At 44.1% G+C, this 23,454-nt stretch overlaps 1 protein-coding gene across 1 annotated transcript in view; it reads left to right on the top strand.

Annotated features, from left to right (window-relative positions):
• BAIAP3 (BAI1 associated protein 3) overlaps positions 1 to 23,454 on the top strand; it is a 353,459-nt gene that overhangs the window by 155,098 nt on the left and 174,907 nt on the right. Inside the window, exons 9-12 of the mRNA XM_063934569.1 lie at positions 5,239 to 5,341; positions 7,510 to 7,617; positions 11,227 to 11,319; positions 12,888 to 12,991. Of these exons, the coding sequence (XP_063790639.1) occupies positions 5,239 to 5,341; positions 7,510 to 7,617; positions 11,227 to 11,319; positions 12,888 to 12,991 (408 nt within the window). The remainder of the gene's footprint in view (positions 1 to 5,238; positions 5,342 to 7,509; positions 7,618 to 11,226; positions 11,320 to 12,887; positions 12,992 to 23,454) is intronic.

The following is a 23,454-nucleotide window of genomic DNA, read 5'->3' as shown; positions in this document are numbered from 1 at the left end:
TCTTACATCCACCACGTCAAAGCTGGAAAATCGTTTTCTCACAAAAACATATTGATCAAACCATTTTCCACAACATTTTGTTTATTTTCTTTGTTGTGTATGGGACTATTAAACCCATATGTAAGTTATTTACCACTGGGCATTGTATAAAGCTGAAGGTTACAACATGGTGTAAAATAATGCAGCAACTATTAAATGTTTCCAAGCTACTACAGGAGGTCTTGTGTGATATAGGACAGTGGGTGGACAATCCCTAACCTATTCTACTGGCGCATTGTTGTGAACTGACAGTAACATGAATCTCTCAGTCCAATGCTGGGGCTTATACCATGGATCTTCTGGATGCAGTTGTGATCCATAGGGGTATGTCTAGGAATCCTCCTAAATCCTTCCCGTCGTTTGTTGGATATGGAAAGTTGGGTTGAAGTGGGACTAGGTTGGCTGAAGTAACATGTATGTGTCCCTCTTGATGTCATGTAGGGGGATGGGAAATAAGTTCAGCAACGGGCACAGCACCCGTTTTACACTGGCATACGGTGGCAGTGTGTGCATTAGTTCTATATATTAAATATATATTATTTACCTGACAGAAATGCGTAATCATGAGTACAGTTTGACCTAAATAATATACATGTACTTATTTTATATAGATGGAATATAAAAGGGATGGGACCATGGTGGGCTACAGCAATAGGTAAGATGGGGGTGGTGGAAAATGTTAATCATAGCCTGGATGGGTTAGTAACGGTATGGGACAGTCTATAAGTCCACATAGTAATTCTTGAAGACCTAACCGTGCACTAAGCCTTGGAGAGTGATAAAGTAGAGAGAAATTAAATACCAGCCAATCAGCTCCTAACTGACATGTTACAGGCTGTGTGCGAAAAATGACAGGAGCTGATTGGTTGGCACTTTATCCCTCTCCACTTTATTATTTTCCAATGCTTAGTACAACTCCCCCCATATATGTAAAATAACTGGTAGGAGAATGTACCAACCAGCTAGGGGCTCAAAAAAGACCCAACACACACACACACACACACACGACTGAAAGTTTGTGTGGAAGGGGGACACTGAGAACACTGATCTGCCATAAATTGTTTGATACATTTACAACATTAAGGGGGGACATCAAATGTTTGAAAAGTCAGTTGGGTGTCTGTTTTTTCCTATCCAATAGACAGGGGGGGAAAAAGACACCCAACTGACTTTTCAAACAATTGAATATATCCCTAAATGCTAAATAATTTCCTTCATGTAATAATACTAGATGCTTATAGCAGTAACAAATAAAGTGTGGATGTGTTCTGTAAAAGGTGCTCACATTTATTACGCTGCCCATTTCTAAACGCTGTACCCTGGACGTCTTAAATATATGTTCCCTTGTTCCTTGAAATGTGTCTGAGATACAAATTCTACCTTAACTTAATTTAAATATGAGTTAGCAGCATAATCCAGTTTATTTTATTCAGTATAATAGATGCATGCTCAACATCTCCTACAGTAAATAATATTGCTATATGAGTATGTGAGAGATAGTAAAATAATATTATAAGCATCATTGCTGCTAGACTTATTGCAGGGGTTTTAGCGACAATTATACAGCAGAACGTGACATGCCTAGATGTACCCTACACTGCAGAATGCGTGACATGTCTAGATCTACCCTGTACTGCAGTATGTGTGACATACTTAGATGTACCCTATACTGCAGAACGGATGACATGCCTAGATGTACCCTATACTGCAGAACGTGTGACATGTCTAGATGTACACTATACTACAGAATGCGTGACATTTCTAGATGTACCCTATACTGCAGAGCGCATGACATGCCTAGATGTACCCTATACTGCAGAATGTGTGACATGCCTAGATGTACCCTATACTGCAGAATGTGTGACATGCCTAGATGTACCCTATACTGCAGAATGTGTGACATGCCTAGATATACCCCAGACTGCAGAACGTGTGACATGTCTAGCTGTACCCTATACTGCAGAATGTATGACATGCCTAGATGTACCCTATGCTGCAGAATGTGTGATATGCCTAGATATAACCTATTCTGCAGAACGCGTGACATGCCTAGATCTACCCTGTACTGTAGAATGTGTGACATACCTGGATGTACCCTATACTGCAGAACGTGTGACATGTCTAGATGTACACAATACTACAGAATGCGTGACATTTCTAGATGTACCCTATACTGCAGAACGCATGACATGCCTAGATGTACCCTATACTGCAGAATGAGTGACATGCCTAGATGTACCCTATACTGCAGAATGTGTGACATGCCTAGATATACCCCATACTGCAGAACGTGTGACATGTCTAGCTGTACCCTATACTGCAGAATGTGTGACATGCCTAGATGTATCCTATGCTGCAGAACGTGTGACATGTCTAGCTGTACCCTATACTGCAGAATGTGTGACATGCCTAGATGTATCCTATGCTGCAGAACGTGTGATATGCCTAGATATACCCTATTCTGCAGAACGCGTGACATGCATATATATACCACATACTGCAGAACGTGTGACATGTCTAGATGGGCACTATACTACAGAATGTGTGACATGCCAAGATGTACACTATACTGCAGAATGTGTGACCTGCCTAGATATACCCTATACTGCAGAATATCTGGCATGCCAAGATATACCCTATATTGCAGAATGTGTGACATGCCTAGATGTACCCTATGCTGCAGAATGTGTGATATGCCTAGATATACCCTATTCTGCAGAACGCGTGACATGCCTAGATCTACCCTGTACTGCAGAATGTGTGACATACCTAGATGTACCCTATACTGCAGAACGGATGACATGCCTAGCTGTGCCCTATACTGCAGAACGTGTGACATGTCTAGATGTACACTATACTACAGAATGCGTGACATGCCTAGATGTACCCTATACTGCAGAATGTGTGACATGCCTAGATGTACCCTATATTGCAGAATGTGTGACATGCCTAGATATACCCCATACTGCAGAACGTGTGACATGTCTAGCTGTACTCTATACTGCAGAACGTGTGACATGTCTAGATGTACCCTATGCTGCAGAATGTGTGACATGCCTAGATGTACCCTATACTGCAGAATGTGTGACATGCCTAGATGTACCCTATACTGCAGAATGTGTGACATGCCTAGATATACCCCATACTGCAGAACGTGTGACATGTCTAGATGTACCCTATACTGCAGAATGTGTGACATGTCTAGATGTACCCTATACTGCAGAATGTGTGACATGTCTAGATGTACCCTATACTGCAGAATGTGTGACATGCCTAGATGTACCCTATTTTGCAGAATGTGTGACATGCCTAGATATACCCCATACTGCAGAACGTGTGACATGTCTAGCTGTACCCTATACTGCAGAACGTGTGACATGTCTAGATGTACCATATACTGCAGAATGTGTGACATACCTAGATGTACCCTATACTGCAGAACGGATGACATGCCTAGCTGTACCCTATACTGCAGAACGTGTGACATGTCTATATGTACACTATACTACAGAATGCGTGACATGCCTAGATGTACCCTATACTGCAGAATGTGTGACATGCCTAGATGTACCCTAAACTGCAGAATGTGTGACATGCCTAGATATATACCATACTGCAGAACGTGTGACATGTCTAGCTGTACCCTATACTGCAGAATGTGTGACATGCCTAGATGTATCCTATGCTGCAGAACGTGTGATATGCCTAGATATACCCTATTCTGCAGAACGCGTGACATGCATATATATACCACATACTGCAGAACGTGTGACATGTCTAGATGGGCACTATACTACAGAATGTGTGACATGCCAAGATGTACACTATACTGCAGAATGTGTGACCTGCCTAGATATACCCTATACTGCAGAATATCTGGCATGCCAAGATATACCCTATATTGCAGAATGTGTGACATGCCTAGATGTACCCCATGCGGCAGAACACATGATATGCCTAGATATACCCTATTCTGCAGAATGTGTGACATGCCTAGATGTACCCCATGCTGCAGAACACATGATATGCCTAGATATACCCTATTCTGCAGAACGCGTGACATGTCTAGATGTACACTATACTACAGAATGCGTAACATGCCTAGATGTACAGTATACTGCACGTGTAACATAACTAGATGTACCCTATGCTGCAGAACGTGTGACATGCCTATATGTACCCTATACTTCAGAATGTGTGACATGCCTAGATATACCCTATACTGCACGTGTAACATACCTAGACGTACCATATGCTGCAGAACGTGTGACATGCCTAGATGTACCCTATACTGCAGAACGTGTGACATGCCTAGATGTACCCTATACTGCAGAACGTGTGACATGCCTAGATGTACCCTATACTGCAGAACGTGTGACATGCCTAGATGTACCCTATACTTCAGAATGTGTGACATGCCTAGATGTACCCTATACTGCAGAACGTGGGACATGCCTAGATGTACCCTATACTGCAGAACGTGGGACATGCCTAGATGTACCCTATACTGCAGAACGTGGGACATGCCTAGATGTACCCTATACTGCAGAACGTGGGACATGCCTAGATGTACTCCTTCTAGCAGCAAAGTATTTTCATTAGTTCTGCTAGTAAAACAGTATCGTTAATATAATGTGTCAGAACTTGAAGGGTTTCCAATTTGAAAAGGGCAAAAGACAACCCAGTGCCACATATCTGCTACACAGATAAGCTAGCCTTTTCTATCTTCTATGATTTAAATAACATTTGAAAGATCTAATGGCACAGCAGTGAGTTGCTGAGTAACTCTTGGATTTGGGGGCAAACAAACTGTAATCATCAGTCAGAAAGTCTGCAAAGTTCCAAAGCAGAAGTTCCCGTCACCAGCCACACATGACCATCGCAGTTGAGACAGAATTCACACTTCTCCAATATTAGTGAGACTCTTCCCACCATGCAGCGCAAAACTTTATGGAAGTATAATTCTTTTATAAGCCTATAAAAAATCCTGACATACAGCTAACCACTGCTTAAAACTAAAAATGGAAAAAAATAATACATAGATAACTTATGTCAGATGATCCCTCTTATTCAGTTAGGAAATGCTGAGGTTTTAATGGGCAGGAAATATAAACAAAAGAACAGCAGAATTGTGCATTAAACTGTAAGCTGTAATAACATGATAATTGCATTAGCTCATCTTGCTGAGATCTTACACAGGTACTTCAAACAGATAGTGAAATCGGCAAGGGCGAACGGAACAGCTGGCTCTGTGGAGGATAATGCAGATGACTTTTTAGGATGCCTTAACATCTCCATTAATGTAAGTAAACAGGAACGATGAATGAGCGCTGCTAGAATGAGAGATGCTTGTGTTACAAGTAGCATGAATCATGCTGCAATAATCAGAATTAATGTCAGAGTGTACTTTCAGAACATCTCAGGCCGCACATTGCTACCAGCTGACATTCCAGAGAAACACACAGATTAGTGGCATCTGGAGTCGGGTTTAATTGGACCTGATTCAGAGTAAAGCTGAGTACACACTAGCAGATTGTTTGCCCGATATGGCTTTTTCTGTCCGACATGGCTGATAAAACTGTAGTATGTCGGCAGCACAAGTGCCCAACGGCCGGTCAAAACCCGGTCATATTTGCTCTCGATATACTGTAGGGCCTAATTCATGTTTGTACACAATGTTGATTCTCAGAAGACTGTGTATGTGCCGCAATCGCACTGCGCACCCGCCAGGGTACCTTTGCCATTGTGCTAGCACTGATATTTTATGCGCAGAGAGAGTGACAGGAAGGGACGATTTGGGGAGGTAATAGGGAGTGGCATGTATTTGCCTTCAGCTGCGACCATGTACGTAGAGAAACTTGGTGCCAGTGTCGTTACTGCTGCAGCCAGTATGCACAGCCATAGGTCTACCCTAGAAGTCGATATTCCTCGTTATTGCATCAGTGCTGCGTATGTGTACGCATTTTCAGAGGACTTTGTGATGGCTCCGGTGGACGTCTGTCTTCTGTCCTAGGCGGCAGCTTTACTTGCGATGATAGCACTTCCGTAACCTAGAAAAACGCAGTTGTGTATGCATGTGTACACAGAGATGGGTTAGGCCCATAGTGAGAGCTGCACTAACAATGTCGTTGACGTCACTTTGGTATCCATTAGAAAATGCAGTGTGTAGTTTCCTCATCCCATTTAATAGTGTGTAGTGATCCCTATTCAGTGATGTACGCAAATACCATCACAGCTGCAGTTCAGTACACAGCTGCTGTGCGAGCACATGCAAATGTGCCGCTCACTTGATTTGTATTAAGGTGCACACCGGAAGAGTCTGATATCACCAGCTTGTATATAAAGACCCAACCATCAAATGCACATCGGTCATAAATCGACCATCTGAAGTGACTCTATGGTCGCGCAGCATGGCTGTAAGACATGAGTTACCAGAGCCATGTTTACTGCATGTGGGATCGCATTTGCAAGCTGTGACATGTCGTTGAAACAGCCGCAACACGCCTCCGCTTGGATTGCTACTCCCCCGTTACCTCACACAAGCGCTTCCTGACGGTCACTTACAGTGCAGTGTCATTTAGACGCCTGCGCAGAAGCAGCATCAGTTAGACAATTTAGAATTGGAGGGATTGTTTAGAAATAATTGATTATTGGTTAGAGTGTACACGGTACATTGGCTGTTTTTGGGTTCCTTTTGTTCGGCCAGAATTGTTCTGAATCGGTGAGAATTTTATTGTGTTTATTCACCTTTAGGAGTTAAAGCAACATGATCTATTCCAGGAACAAATTGCTCTTTTTTTGCTCTTATGCTTAACTCTGCATAAGGCCATTTGAAGCACTCTTCCTCATAAAGTAGACAATTCTAGAACATTATTATTATATTTACATAGTATACATAATAGGTTCTCTTTAATATTTACCAGCTACACAGTGCTACTTGTCTTGTTCCTAACACTTGGTATATTACTGTATACTATCAGTGGTGCACACAAGGGGGGGTTATGAATACCCAGAAACTTGCCCTAAAAGAACACAATTGGAACTTCTTAAATAAAACCATATCTGGGCCCCTTTATTCAATAAAAGTGTTGTTAGTGCCCCCTTCATGGAATACAATTATATATCATTTTCATAATAATATTACCCCTTAACATGTTATAATAATGATATTGCACCTTGTCATATATTTTTTATATTTAAAACCCCATTTGTTTGGTAATCATGTTTGTGCCTTATTATTAATAATATTTTCTACAGGGCAGTGGTTTTTATAATTACCAATCTTGAGCAACTTTGGAGAAACAACATAATACAAGGGTTTAAAAAAAAAAAAGTGTAGCACCACGATGGGCCTTCCCTGATTGGCCTATGATAGACCGCTACATGACCTATATTGAAGATCACTACAGTATGTTTAATTTGTGCTTTATCTCTCTTTTTTTTTTGTATTTTGTTTTTTCTTCATCAAAGGAGATTCCTGTAGGAGGATTAGATAAATGGTTCAAGTTGGAACCAAGGACAAGTTCTTCAAAGGTTCAAGGAGATTGTCACCTCATAATAAAACTAATTACAAACCAGGTAAACGTGTTGGATATATTGGGTTGACAGTTGTTTATTTTGTTGTTTGCTGTGTGATGAGTGAACTCTAGAAAACAAAACACACTAAGTTAAACTCTCATTACCACCCCTAATAAAGAATATTATATTAATGTTCTCCATCCTAAAATAAGGTACAACTGTGGCCTGCGTGACCTAAAGTAGTCTTTTACTTTAGTCCTTTTCCTAGAAATGTAGATTTCAGGTGTACCCAATGATGTCTTCTTACCTAGTGATCAACCTGCTGTGATGTAATATCAGCTGTGCTCCCAGAACCCAATGTGGGACCCCTGACGAAACACTGTATATACCATCACTGATCTGTACTGTTGGTGTAAGAAATAAAGAACATTCAGATAATGTGTAATTGGACGATAAATTGTATTTTGTCATTGTCAGACACTGAGTTGGGGAAAACTCATTTAAGTGGAAATCTGAGTAAAACAAATTGTTAATCATCAGACCTGCTAAGTGGCTTCATCAGAATAGAATGTGTCTTCCCCCCGCAGCTATTTCCAGCAGGATTGACAAGAAAATGGCACCATTCTAAATTAAGCTATTTGTGCTTATCTCAGGGGGTTAGATGATGGTAAATTAACTTCCCATGCTTGAGAAATGGTGACATGCAAGGTATTCAATAATTTCTACAAAAGGAAACCTTTACACAAGCTTCCGCCTTGTTTTTACAAAACAGCTGTTTGTAACAATATAACCGCAAAAACATCACTTGTGTAGTTTACATGTAAGACTATAGAACATCCCCACAGCACGATGTAGGTCATTTATGAAAAGAGAGCAGTAATTTGTTTCATATCCAATTAGCACATGAAATGGAATGTTTCCAATTTTATATTCTGGCAGCATTTAATGAGCATCAGATTTTATAATTTGCATCAATGTGGGTTTTTTTTTTCTTGACCACTCATTTGTTGTCTTTTGTGCTATTGTGGTTGAAATGCAGATTATTACATCTTTGTTATTGACTCCCTAAGCCTGAATGAACTATTATACACCCTCCAGACTGCTTTTACTTTAACCCCTGCTCTCCTGTTCAGTAGAGTTCTATGGCCACAACATATCCATGTTTACCTGTACAGAATAAATTACTGTAAAATATAAATTCTTTATAGGTGTATAAAGACAAAAATAAGACCCAATTATCTGTTGGCTGTACGTATAGAAGAGCCATGCCCCGCCCACTTTCATTATATTACTCTCTTTGAAATTGTTCTTCAAGGAATGTCTTTGAAGTCCAAGATTTGTTATTCTGTTTTAATGCTGAGCTTAATTCACTCAATATAAAATAATGTGTGTCTTTAGGTACAATTTATGATATTATTAATAAATGAGTATAAATGTTTTAAACTGTACTTTTATGATCAGAAAGATGGTGGTGGGGGAATTGTGGAATGTAAATTTGCTCGTACATTGCCCTGTGTCACATTACCTACTGCAGATGCTTTCCTTGTTATTTCTTGAATACTCTTCCAGTGTGTATTTATATTGCTATCAGACTGTCCATTGTTGTTTTGTGTTGTTGTCCTTGGATACAAAACATTTCTGGAGGCTGCAGACAAATAATCTGAAGGTGGTAACACCTTTAATACTTAAACATATAAGACAGTCTATCCCCAGTACACCCATAATGCAGGTGTCCTAAGGCGATCTCAGGGAGGACAGAAACCATCCGTTGAGCAGAAGGGCCCTTCTTCTCCATTAGAGGTTTCTAGCCTCACTGAGCTCAACTTAGGACTTACGGTTTGACAGGTGTACTGCCCTAGTCAAACTCCTCACCTGCCACTGTCCCCGGAGTGGGTGATCAGAGGTCAATAGACAATGGGGGTAATTCCAAGTTGATCGCAGCAGTAAACTTTTTAGCAATTGGGCAAAACCATGTGCACTGCAGGGGAGGCAGATATAACATGTGCAGAGAGAGTTAGATTTGGGTGTGGTGTGTTCAATCTGCAATCTAAATTGCAGTGTAAAAATAAAGCAGCCAGTATTTACCCTGCACAGAATCAAACTAACCCACCCAAATCTAACTCTCTCTGCACATGTTATATCTGCCCCCCCTGCAGTGCACATGGTTTTGCCCAACTGCTAAAAAATTTCCTGCTGCGATCAACTTGGAATTACCCCCAATGATAGAAACTCAGAAAACAGACATCTTGTTTATACAGGACAGTAAACCTGGGATGACTTTTAATATAGATAGCAAAATTACAGTGTTGTTGGGTTATTCCTTAACTACACAGCTTTTGCTGGTTACACTGAACACTGATATAACGAATGAACACAGTAGTGATGACATCAGCAGTCACCAGTTATAAGTGATGACATCAGGATTTTATACATATATAATTTAGCCGTGTGTTGTGTGACACTGACTCTTTCCTGGGTAAAATGCCTGGAGCTATTCGGCTAGAGTACTGCGATCAAATCTGCCAGAATCCCGAGGCAGCAGTTAACCTCTGGAAGGTTCAGGCAGAAGAAAGAAGAGTTAACTGCTGCCATGGCCCTCTGGGCTGCTTGTGGGTCCAGCACAACTCCCTAATTCAATAGCTCCAGGAACTTTACCTGGGAAAGAAACAGAAGTTACAGCTAATTGACTCTTCCCCTATATTATTTGTATCACTTGTATATTTAAATATATTATTTTACTCGAAGAGCAGTATATGATTGAAATAAATGTCTGCTACATATAGTCAAACAGTAATTTAAACATGATTGTAATAAAAATTTGTTCAGGAAATAAACCATTCAGTTTAAGCAAAATTGGCAAACCGCAAAGGACAACTGGCATCCTCATTGGTACTGTGCGTTTGTGTGTCACTCTAATTATCTGCAACATTTATTGCACAGTAATTTATTTTCATAACACTCGTATTGTATAGGTTGAGTATCCCATAACCAAATATTCCGAAATACGGAATATTCTGAAATACGGAATTTTTTGAGTAAGAGTGAGATAGTGAAACCTTTCTTTTCTGATAGCTCAATGTACACAAACTTTGTTTAATACACAAAGTTATTAAAAATCTTGTATTAAATGACCTTCAGGTTGTGTGTATAAGGTGTTTATATGAAACATAAATGCATTCTGTGCTTAGACTTAGGTCCCATCGCCATGATGTCTCATTATGGTATGCAATTATTCCAAAATACGCAAAAATCCAATATCCAAAATACTTCTGGTCCCAAGCATTTTGGATAAGGCATACTGAACCTGTAGTAACAAAACTAAAATTGTACTGTGATGTTTCATACCAGTAGGGCTTCTTGAATCCATAAACTAAAAAAAAGCCAATAAGAGGTTAACAGACAATTGTGAGCATAACTGAAGCCACGCCGTACTACATGATGTCATGCGTCTGCGTGTTCTTCTTCCATTTATTTGATTTATATAACTGCATTTGAGCTCTGCACCCCTAGTTTGAATAATGTTCTAAATTATGTGAAATATGTTTTAAATGCTTGATCTCCTCATCAGCATGCTGTCGCCGGAAGCCTCAGTCTCAGCTGTAATTCAGTTCTGCAAGTATTAAGACAAATAGCATGGTACAAATATCTGAATGAACAACTGTGTTTCAGAGGGACACGGTTCTAAGCAAAAAGGCATCTGGTTCGGTGATTCATGAAATGCTGCTATCCCAAGTGCTCCAGTATGAACACAGGCAGGCAGAGGTGAGCAGATGTGTGCTTAGTTGTCATTCTCTAAGCGGAGTTGTGGCGTTTGTGGAGCCGAGTGTCTGGGTTTTGTTCTGTCTCAGAGATATGTGGTTGTCAGTCCCCAGAATCTCAATTCATTTGTGGCAATATGTGATTCTGTACTAACGTGTATCATTTCCTAATCACTGCAGATTCCACCTCCTTTTGTTTTTCCGCATCACCTCTTTTAAACACTATAGGCATCCTGGCTCAACACCACATGGGTAATTCTACCTACCTCATGTGTACAGACTGTAAGGAAAAAGCATAGTTGCCACAATATGTGCCACAACGTGGCGGACGCATATTCATCCACTTCAGTGGGAGCACTATACTCACAATTCATTCACAGCTGTTTATAAAACGTTCTGCAACATTTATATACTATCCTAACTGGGAAAGATAAACTGCCCCACTATTTAGCTTTTCCATTGACATAACTTGCTGTAACGCGTTTTACTTTCCGCGTTATGATCACTTCCATGACGGATGTTGTTCTGTTATTTTGTGTTTGTTCTCATTACACCACAGCAGATATTCTACTTATATGCTTCCCTTGGAGTTCTTAGTTTGCTCTGTCTGCTGCTATCCAATAGGGCAACTGAACCCAACGTATACGCTGGCAGGCTTTCCCCAATAAACTGTAAAAACAATAATCAATTATTACAACCAATAATGGGACATACATAAAAACTTAATTGGTACAGATTTTTTTTTTTTATATATATATATAACTACCTTACGGGGATAGGTACGGGATCCCTACAGTCAGAATTTCGGTGGTCAGAATACCGACAGTGGCATCCCGACAGTTAGAATACCAACGCATTTAGGTAATAAACCTTACCCACCCCCTAACCGTCCCTACCTTCAGCCTAACCCTCCCGTCCCGCAGCCTATCCCTAATCCTCCCCTCCTGCAGCCGAACCCTCCCCCTAGTGCCTAACCCTAACCCCCCTGACCGCCGGCATCTCGAGCGTCGGGATGCCAACTGCATCCCACCTTGGGATCTTTTCCAGTGTGTCGAAATGGAGACTGCACACGGAAATTCTGTCCATCCAACAACTGAAGCTCACACACAGCAATGTAATAAAGGCTGTAGTATATATTTGACAGCCTAAATTCATCATTGTCCCATAGGCTGAAGCATTGGAATAATAGCCAATATTGAATACAGCTTCTGCAAGCTAAAGCATTAATGTTAGTGACAAGGTTATAGCAGCTTGAGAAATGGATTAGTGCTCGAGTCCTGCCTGCATAAAGACCAGCCTGTTGGATGAACTTATCTGCATGCACCTGGCATATGTAAGATGTCACAGAATCCTTGTTACGCGCTACCTGGATATCTTCTGGCCACACTGACATTTACAGCTTCCTTACTGGGACAGCAGCCTTTGAATCACTTATACAGCATAATATACAAATAAGACCTCTCCACTTGCAGGACTGCTTACATACTATCCACCTAGTAAGCTATTATGCTGGTGGCTGTGCAGTTGTTGAGAAAGAAATAGTAATACTATCATGTCTCTGTTGTGGTCCAGGTTGAGTTTTGGAACTGGAAAGGAGAAATGAGCAAGCATGCATTGACAGTCATGTCCCACCACAGTATGCAGGCGGACCTCTCTAGTCTACAGCAGGCTGTCATGTGAGTACTTCAACTCTTTATAACATTCTATTGTACACTGTGTCTTTATGTTTGTGTATAAATAGCTATATCTATATCTCTATATCTCTCTCTCTCTATATATATATATATATATATATATATATATGCGTTTCTAGAGAGGAGAGGACCAGTGTGCAGACTCCGTGTGTGGGCCCCCTCCTCTCCTGTCCCGTAGCGCTCTGAGTGAGCACTAGAGACTGTGGCACAGTGGCAGAGCCTACAGCGCATGCGCGGGTCTCCGAAAAAATGGCAGACACACTGTGCCAGAGTCACTATTGCTCTCTCAGAGATCTAACAGCGCTGCTGGCTACGGGACTCAGGAGTGGAGGGGGCCCACACACGGCCAACGATGGACACCAGAAAGGTAAGTATAGGAGAAATGGGTGCTGTGTGGGCCCCCTCTGGACCCAGGGGCCCGTGTGCAGTGCACACATTGCACCCATTATAGATATGCCACTGTGTGTATATATATATATATATATATATACAGTGTATATATATATATATATATATATATATATGTATATGTACACAGGAGGGAGTCTGGCACTCCAAATGACGGACGCAGCTTCGGCCGGTGCCCTCACACATGCAGTGAGATATAGTGGAAAACGTGCGGCACTCAGCACAATGAAATCATCGAAGAGTCCGAAATATTTCTGACTCTTCGATGATTTCATTGTGCTGAGTGCCGCACGTTTTCCACTATATATATATATATATATATATATATACATACATATACATACACACACTTCGTACTCTGAAGAAGGAAGTAAATTTCCGAAACATCAGTACTGTACTTGTGGTTGTGCAGTGTGTTTCTTTATGAGAAGTCCTCTGAGCACCACCTCTCGCAGCAACACATTGTTTATTTATTTTGGATGGCACCAGGGCTGTGTACATCATTTATATAGAGTGCCGGGCTTGCATATAATTTGTATATATAAACAGACACTATGATATAGGTCCTGATTAAAGTCTCGATGTTAGTGCTGTAAACGCAGCAAAGTACCGATGTTCGGTACTTTGCACATGCACCTCACCTGTACTTCGCATTAGCAGTATGAGCCTGTGGCGTAGCACGCAGATCGGCATCAGACTGCCAGTGATTGACAGTCTCATGCCATTTGGGGGCAGGTAGAGGGTGGCAACAGCCCCGGTTTCCAAAAATGGAGTTGTGTCTCTGCTGTTGTGGTGGAGAGACGAGGCCAGAATACTCTATCTGTCAGAGGACAGAGATTCCTGGCCTCTTTGTTGTATCTGCGATATCCAGCTTGCACCACCGCATGGGCGGGCAATGGTGTCACACATGACCCAATGCGGCTAGGATCAATAATGCAAGCAGGAGGCGTGACGTCTCCTGCTGCATTAACATATGTTATTACACCCCAGGGTGCCCCGACACATAGATTTCAACAGCAAAATCATACTATCCGATATCATTTATGTGTATTTCTAAGCAATATAGTGAATTAAATATCTTCGGCGGGATGTAATGGAGTCCGAGATCGCCGGAGGTGTGGGATGTCGGACGAGCTCTGACTTTTTTTAAAGGGGCAAACACAAGGCAAAACCATGCATTGTAAGTGATTGCCCCTTTAAAAAAATCATCCGAGATCAGTAGGCATGCCGCACCTCTGGCGATCTCAAACTCCATTACATAGGGCAGTACGGATGGTGTAATGGTTAGCATTACTACCTCACAGCACTGAGGTCATAGGTTCAATTCCCACCATGGCCCTAACCGTGCGGAGTTTGTATGTTCTCCCCATACTTGCGTGGGTTTTCTCCGGGTACTCCGGTTTCCTCGCACAATCCAAAAATATATACTGGTAGGTTAATTGGCTCCCAACAAAATTAACCCCAGCATGAATGTGTCTATGTGTACATGTGATAGGGAATATAGATTGTAAACTCCACTGGGGCAGGGACTGATGTGAATGGGCAAATACTCTCTGTACAGTGCTGTGGAATATGTGTGTGCTATATAAATAACTGGTAATAAAAAATAATAATAATTACATCCTGCTAATAAACTTTTTAGGTATGTTTATGTTTAAGGAATAAAAGCAGTGGCTGGTCCAATGCTGTTTATATGCACTCTATAAATGCGCCCCACCCCTTAGTGCAAAATGATCCAAGTGTCCCGTTATGGAAAGTGCCCTGTGATATCTTTCAAAAAGTAATTAAATGTGTTTATTGATATTTATCTGTATAGTGGCAGAACACATCACAGCACTTTGTAATTGGTAACATAATGGAGGGTGATTAGAATCATACTACTTTTATTTATGTAGCCCTTTACATTTGTAAAAACCAGGAACATAATACTGTATAGAGGTTCAAATTTGCCGGAAATTCAGAAACCAAAAAATATAATACAGAGGAGAAGCAGCCATTTTAGGTCATCAGTCCAAGGATTATTCATTCTATCCATGAAGGTACCAGGCGAGTCAGCCATATTGGGTGCACTTTATAGGTTGCACTGAGAGGAATAAGAGATGGAAGAGATGACAAGTATTGAGGGAGCTACAGAATACTAAATCTAGATACAAGATACTCCATTCTTACAAAGGCCCTCATTCCGAGTTGTTCGCTCGCAAGCTGCTTTTAGCAGCTTTGCACACGCTAAGCCGCCGCCTACTGGGAGTGAATCTTAGCATAGTAAAATTGCGAACGAAAGATTCTCAAAATTGCGATTACACACCTCTTAGCAGTTTCTGAGTAGCTTCAAACTTACTCGGCATCTGCGATCAGTTCAGTGCTTGTCGTTCCTGGTTTGACGTCACAAACACACCCAGCGTTCGGCCAGACACTCCTCCGTTTCTTCAGCCACTCCCGCGTTTTTCCCAGAAACGGTAGCGTTTTTTCGCACACACCCATAAAACGGCCTGTTTCCGCCCAGAAACACCCACTTCCTGTCAATCACATTACGATCACCAGAACGAAGAAAAAACTGTGAGTAAAATTCCTAACTGCATAGCAAATTTACTTGGCGCAGTCACACTGCTGACATTGCGCATGCGCATTCGCGACTAATCGCTCCGTTGCGAAAAAAAAATAACGAGCGAACAACTCGGAATGACCCCCAAAATCAGATCCACACATTCCTCATTACTATACACAAGCATACCTCCCAACTTTCCCCTAATCTAAAGACGGACACACGCGCAGCGAAGCCACGCGCGCCTCCGATAAGGGGGCATGGCCTATGAAAAAGGGGCGTGGCTCGCGATCGCTGGCCTTCCTGCCAAGAAGTTTGCATTTGGAACATCCCTTTAGTAGTAGCACGTAATATAACCATCAAAGCACAAGGTCATTTTGCATTGTTAATCACAAGGTTATCTAGGCATTTCTTACTTTTGACATTTATTTTTGGAGAAAATATATCTTGTCTTAGCTGCTAGACCTTGTATGAAGTGTATGGAGCTTTTATTAAATTCTCTGAGTGGCTTCTAAAGCTGGTGGAAGAAAATGTCAGACCATTGATTCACATATTGCAGCAGCGCTATGGAATAGAATACTGGAACATCCATCTAAATCTAATCCTCTTTAGAAACAAGCTTGATACTTATTGATCCATGTGCGGAAGCACCTGAGAGGCTCTTACTGCTGTTGAATTTCATTATACCCCAAACTTAGTAGCCTCAGAATCAAAAGTTGCTGTTAGGAAGGTGAATTATGAGATACCTTAATTAATATTGTATAAAGTGAAATTGTCCAGAATTAGCTACAAACCTCTGCAACAAGCTGCCAACTATCCACGACCTCTTCATCTCCCACTCTTTTCACCTTCTCGCCATCACTGAAACCTGGCTCTCCTCCTCTGACACCACCTCCCCTGCTGCCCTCTCCTACGGAGGCCTCTCCTTCACCCACACAGTCAGAACTGATGGTCGCCAGGGTGGAGGCGTGGGCGTCCTTCTCTCCCCTAACTGCACCTTTCGTGTCATCCCACCTGAGCCCTCTCTCACCTTCTCCACCTTCGAGGTCCACACTATCCGCCTCTTCTACCCCATTCACCTCCTTGTGGCAGTGATCTACCGCCCCCCTGGCCACTGTTCACCTTTCCTTGACAACTTTGCTGCCTGGCTTCCCCACTTTCTCTCCTCCGACCTCCCCTCTGTCATCCTCGGAGACTTTAACATCCCTATTGACATCACTAGTGCCACTTCCACTAATCTTCTCGCCCTTTCCACCTCCTTTGGACTTTCTCAATGGACCTCCACCCCTACTCACAATCTCGGCCACTCCCTCGACCTTGTCTTCACCCACCGATGTGATCTCTCTGATTTCTCAAACTCTTCCTTCCCTCTCTCTGACCACCATCTGCTTTCTTTCACCCTATCATCCTCCCTCCTCCTCTCCACGCCCAGACCCACCACCACCAGACGCAATCTCGGGTCTCTCAACCCCACTTTCATGTCCTCCCTCGAGACTTTCCTCTCTCCTCTTTCCACTATGACTTGTCCCAACCAGGCAGCCACCTTCTATAACTCTTCCCTAACCGCTGCTCTCGACTCTGTGGCCCCCCTCTCCTCTGTCCCCCTCTGCCGCTCCAAACCCCAACCCTGGCACACCAAACTAACACGTTTCTTACAAAAATGCTCACGCTCCGCTGAACGCTCCTGGAGGAAATCTCACTCTCTGCCGGACTTCCTCCATTTTCAAGTTTATTCTCTCCTCCTACAGCTCTGCTCTTTCCCCCGCCAAGCAATCCTTTTTCAAAGCACTCATCTCTTCTCAGTCCTCCTGTCCACGCCGTCTCTTTGAAACTTTCAACACTCTCCTTCGCCCCCCTCCTCCTCCCCTCCCATCCTCCCTCACTGCCACTGACTTTGCCTCCTTCTTCATCTCCAAAATTGAGGATATCCGACACGACATCTCCCGCCGTCACCCCTCTGCTACCCCCCTGCCCCCTTTATCCCTCCCCTCCATCTATCCCACCCTGTCCTCCTTCCATCCCACTTCAGAAAAGGAAGTCCACTCCCTCATCTTATCCCCCCCCCCACCACCTGCCCCCTGGATCCCCTTCCCTCCCATCTTCTCCGCTCCCTCTCCCCCACTGCCTGCTCCCACCTTGCTCACCTCTTTAACCTGTCCCTCTCCACCGGCATCTTCCCCTCACCATTCAAACATGCTCTGGTCTCGCCTATTCTCAAAAAACCCAACCTCGACCCCTCGTCACCCACTAACTACCGCCCCATCTCTCTTCTCCCTTTTGCCTCCAAATTACTTGAACGACTAGTCTACAGCCGTCTCACAAGCTACCTCTCTGACAACTCCATCCTCGATCCACTACAATCTGGCTTTCGCCCACTCCACTCAACTGAGACTGCCCTGGTGAAAGTCACCAATGACCTGCTTTCGGCCAAATCCAAAGGCCACTTCTCTCTGCTCATCCTTCTGGACCTCTCTGCTGCCTTTGACACCGTAGATCATCCTCTCCTCCTCGGCACACTCCAAAACGCTGGTCTCTCTAGCACTGTCCTTGACTGGTTTTCTTCTTACCTCACTAACCGCTCCTTCTCTGTGTCTGCCTCCAGCACCACCTCACACCCTTCCTGTTGGTGTCCCTCAGGGTTCTGTCCTTGGACCCCTTCTGTTCTCCCTGTATACCTCTTCCCTGGGTGCGCTCATTAACTCATTTGGCCTTCAATACCACCTCTATGCTGATGACACACAACTCTACCTCTCATCTCCTGATCCCCTCTGTCCTCTCTCAGGTTTCCAGCTGCCTCTCTGCAATCTCCTCCTGGATGTCTGAACGCTCTCTAAAGCTCAACATGGACAAAACGGAACTCATCATCTTCCCCCCATCCAGAGCAACACCCCCGACCAATATCTTCATCTTTGTTGACAACACCACCATCTCCCCCGTTCCCCAACTCTGCTGCCTGGGCGTCACTTTTGACTCCTGCCTCTCCTTTGCACCCCACATCCAAGCTCTGGCACAATCCTGTCGTTTCCAGCTACGCAACATTGCTCGTATCAGGCCATATCTCTCCCAGAGTGCAACTAAACTCATCATCCACTCACTGGTCATCTCACGACTTGACTACTGCAATGTCCTCCTCACTGGCCTCGCTTGCTCCCATCTTGCTCCCCTCCAATCTGTCCTGAACTCCGCAGCTAGGCTTATCTTCCTCTCCCACCGCACCACATCTGCCACTCCCCTTCAACAAAATCTACACTGGCTCCCATTCCCCTACAGAATCCTCTTCAAACTCCTCACCCTCACATACAAGGCCATCTCTAATTCCACTGCTCCCTACATCTCCAACCTCCTTTCCCTTCATACTCCCTCCCGCCCCCTACGGTCGACTAATGACCGTCGCCTCTCCACCGCCCTGGTCACTGCTTCCCATGCACGAGTTCAGGATTTTGCCCGTGCTGCACCCCTTCAGTGGAACGCACTCCCCCGCTCCATTAGACTCTCCCCAACCTTGCAAAGCTTCAAACGGGCACTAAAAACCCACCTATTCATCAAAGCATACCCTCCCGATGCATAACCCAGTGCTGAAGCCGCGCCTCCACCCCCCTGCTTCATGCCGTGAACATCTCAGCTTTGCTTGCATACTGCCATCAGACTACCTCCCACTTGCCTGCACCTCTTGTCATCTGTCTGTCGCCCCTCCCCATTAGATTGTTAGCTCTTCAGAGCAGGGCCCTCTTTCCTCTTGTTATCTAAGCCCTTGTCTCAACACATTTCACTCACAGCTCTCCCCTACTCAACGACCATCTTTATCCTGCTAGTAAAGGCTCATCTCCATCTATGGCCACCAGCCTCTAGTAGTACGATGATCACTCCCTCAATACTTACATCTTAGCTGTATTATGTCTTGAGAATGTGTGGTGCTCTGTTACCTGTACTCTATTTCTGTTATTTATTTACTGTAATGAAATGTTTTGTCCCCTGTACTGTCCTTTGTACGGCACTGCGAAACACATGTGACGCCTTATAAATAAAATGTAATAATAATAATAACAACCTGATAATAACACAGTATAGATTTTTTCCCCCCTCTTACGTCCTAGAGGATGCTGGGGTCCACATTAGTACCGTGGTGTATAGACGGGTCCACTAGGAGCCATGGGCACTTTAAGAGTTTAATAGTGTGGGCTAGCTCCTCCCTCTATGACCCTCCTACCAGACTAAGTTTAGAAAATGTGCCGGAGGAGCCGGTCATAGCTAGGGGAGCCCCATAGGAGTTTTTCTAGTTTTCTTATTTTTATTAGCGTTAGGCACAGGGAGGCTGCTGGCAACAGCCTCCCTGCTTTGTGGGACTTAGGGGGGGAGTAGTGTCCAACCCTTTGAGGTTAATGGCCACTAGCTCCGCTGACAGGCCACTGAGCTCCTAAGGGTGTCGATCGCAAGCCCCCGAGGTGACCGCTCGCTCCCGCAGCACTGCCGCCACCCCCTAACAGAGCCAGAAGACGTCGGTGGTGAGTTAGACACCGGTCACCCGACAAGCGGGGATCCGGTGAGAATGGCGGCATCAGGGTGGGAGCGCAGCGCTGAAGCTGTGCTCCAGAGGGCTCAGAGGTACAGAGTGCGGTGCTATGAGTGGCGCCCTGGGCCAGAGCAAATACCCTTACACTGGTCACAGCAGCTATCAGGGACACTGAACTACTGCTAGCAACATTTACCTCAGGCCAGTATAATCTCTAGAAGTGCGGGAAGCTGCGCCATTTTACAGGGCGGGGCTTCTCCTCAGAATGGATCCAGCACTCACCAGCGCCATTTTCTCCCTGCAGATCACACTACAGAGACGCTGACAGGGAGCGCTGACCCTCCACATAACTCCAGCTATTCTGTGCGGTACCAGGGGGTTATAGAAGAGGGGGGGAAGAGTGTTATTCACATTACTGTGTAGTCTATTAAGGTTGCACAGTCAGCACCAGGCATTTATTATATATCTGTCTACTGGGGCGCTGTGTGGGCTGGCTCCATAACTCTGTGTCTCTCTGAATGTACTTGGGGGAAACTGTGTCTGAAATTTTCCTGTGTGTGTATGCTAGATATCTCACATTACCATGTCTAGGGACTCTGCATCTTGTGCTGCAGAGTATGTATGTTCTCCAGAAGAGTCTATTCCATGTACTCAGGAATGCAATACACTGTCTCAGCCCTCTGAACCTGAACCCAAGTGGGTGGCTTCTATAAAGGGTATGATATCCCAGATTTCATCTAGGATAGCTCATTATGAGACTGAAACACAGGTTGTAAAACAATCTGTGGAGGTTTTGTCATATTCAACTCCCACTATCTCATCTAAGTCCCCTGGTTTATGCCCCCGAAAGCGTGCTCTTGCCCAGGTAATGCAAGTCAAAACGGATACCGACTTTGATACGGGTGATGGTCATGGGGATATACTGCAGGGGGAGGAATCCCTTGCTAAAGGGGTGCAGCTAATGATTGAGGCCATTCGGGATGTTTTACACATTACTGACAAGGTACCTGAACAGGTCGAGGAGGCTTTCTTTACAGACAATAAGAAAGTCTCCCTTACCTTTCCTGCGTCTAGGGAATTAAACGCAATATTTAAAAAATCCTGGAAAGACCCAGAGAAAAAATTCCAGATCCCAAAGAGAGTTTTGGCTGCTTTTCCTTTCCCTGAAGAGGATAGGAAAAAGTGGGAAAACCCTCCTATAGTAGACGCTTCTGTTTCTAGATTGTCTAACAAGGTGGTTTTATCTGTCCCTGGGTCTACCGCTTTGAAAGAATCGGCACACTGCAAGATTGAGACTACACTCAAATCCATATACACTGCTTCAGGCGTGGCGCTTAGGCCCACTATTGCTTGTGCATGGATTTCTAAAGCCATAGTAAAGTGGCCAGGCACATTACTAGAGGATTGAGATACTATGGATAGAAGTGACATTGAAATGTTTTTACGCCACATACAAGATTCTGCGGGTTTCATGGTGGAGGCCATGAAGGACCTTGGTAATCTGACTGCATGGATGTCTTCCATGGCTTTCTCGGCACGCACGGGACTCTGGCTGCGCCAATGGTCTGCGGATGCGGAATCCAAGAAGAGTGTGGAGAACCTACCCTACACAGGTCAGGCTCTATATGGGGAGGCTTTGGATGCGTGGATCTCCATGGCAACCGCGGGTAAGTCAACCTTTCTTCCCTCAGCCGTTCCGACGCCTTAGAAATCCTTTTCTGCGTCTACAATGCAGTCTTTTCGGATCGCAAAGGTTAAGAGGTCCAAATTCCCTTCCACCTTCTTCAGAGGTGGTCGGGGAAAATCCAGAAAACCTGCACCGACAGGTTCCCAGGAACAGCAGCCGTGACGGTGGACCTCCCAGACTGGAGGTCAGGCAGGTTGGTGCATGTCTACAAGATTTCAGTCAGGTTTGGGCGTCCTCAGGCCTGGACCCCTGGGTTCAAGATATTGTATCTCAGGGGTACAGACTGGAGTTTCAAGAGCTCCCACCTCACAGATTTTTCAAATCAGGCTTACCAGCTTTGCTGACAGAAAGGGCTATCTTACAAGAAGCCATTCAAAAATTGGAAAGGGCAAATGTCATTGTTCCAGTTCCGTCTCACCTGGAAAACAAAGGTTACTACTCAAACCTTTTTGTGGAGCCGAAGTCGGACGGTTCGGTCAGACCAATATTGAACCTCAAATCGTTAAATCCATATTTGAGGGAATTCAAGTTCAAAGTGGAATCTCTGAGAGCGGTTATCTCAGGTGAATTCCTGGTGTCCTTAGATATCAAGGATGCTTACCTTCACATTCCTATTTGGCCGCCACACCAGGCTTATCTCAAGTTTGTGCTGTTGGACTGTCACTATCAGTTCTAGGCGCTGCCATTCGGCCTATCCACAGCACCGAGGGTGTTCACCAAGGTAATGGCAGAGATGATGCTTCTTCTCTGCAAACAGGGTGTGAACATAATTCCATATCTGGACGATCTGCTGATAAATGCATCGTCCAGGGAGAAGTTGTTGCAGTCCATTGCTCTCACAACTCGACTGCTCCGGGATCATGGTTGGATCCTGAATCTTCCAAAGTCGTATTTGGAGCCGACGAGAAGACTGTCCTTCCTAGGGATGATTCTCGACATGGAAGTGCAGAGGGTGTTTCTGCCGGTGGAGAAAGCATTGGTGATCGAATCAATGGTACGGGATGTCCTGAAGGCAGCCCGAGTATCGGTTTATAAGTTCATTCGCCTTGGGGTGTACCTCAAATAGACATGATGGCCTCGTGCCTCAAAAAGAAGCTTCAGAGGTATTGTTCCAGGTCAAGGGACCCACAGGCAGTGGCGGTGGACACCCTGGTAACTCCGTGGGTGTTCAAGTCAGTGTATGTGTTCCCTCCACTTCCACTCATTCCAAGGATTCGCCAAATAATTAAAAGAACAAGGGGTATATGCAATTAGCGGCGAATCGCGGCAAATTATCGGCCGTTTTTCAATTCGACACA

Source organism: Pseudophryne corroboree, chromosome 7 (genome assembly GCF_028390025.1).
Source record: "Pseudophryne corroboree isolate aPseCor3 chromosome 7, aPseCor3.hap2, whole genome shotgun sequence".
NCBI lineage: Eukaryota > Metazoa > Chordata > Amphibia > Anura > Myobatrachidae > Pseudophryne > Pseudophryne corroboree.
Note: the sequence above shows the minus strand (reverse complement) of the source record. Positions and strands in the feature narration are given on the sequence as shown.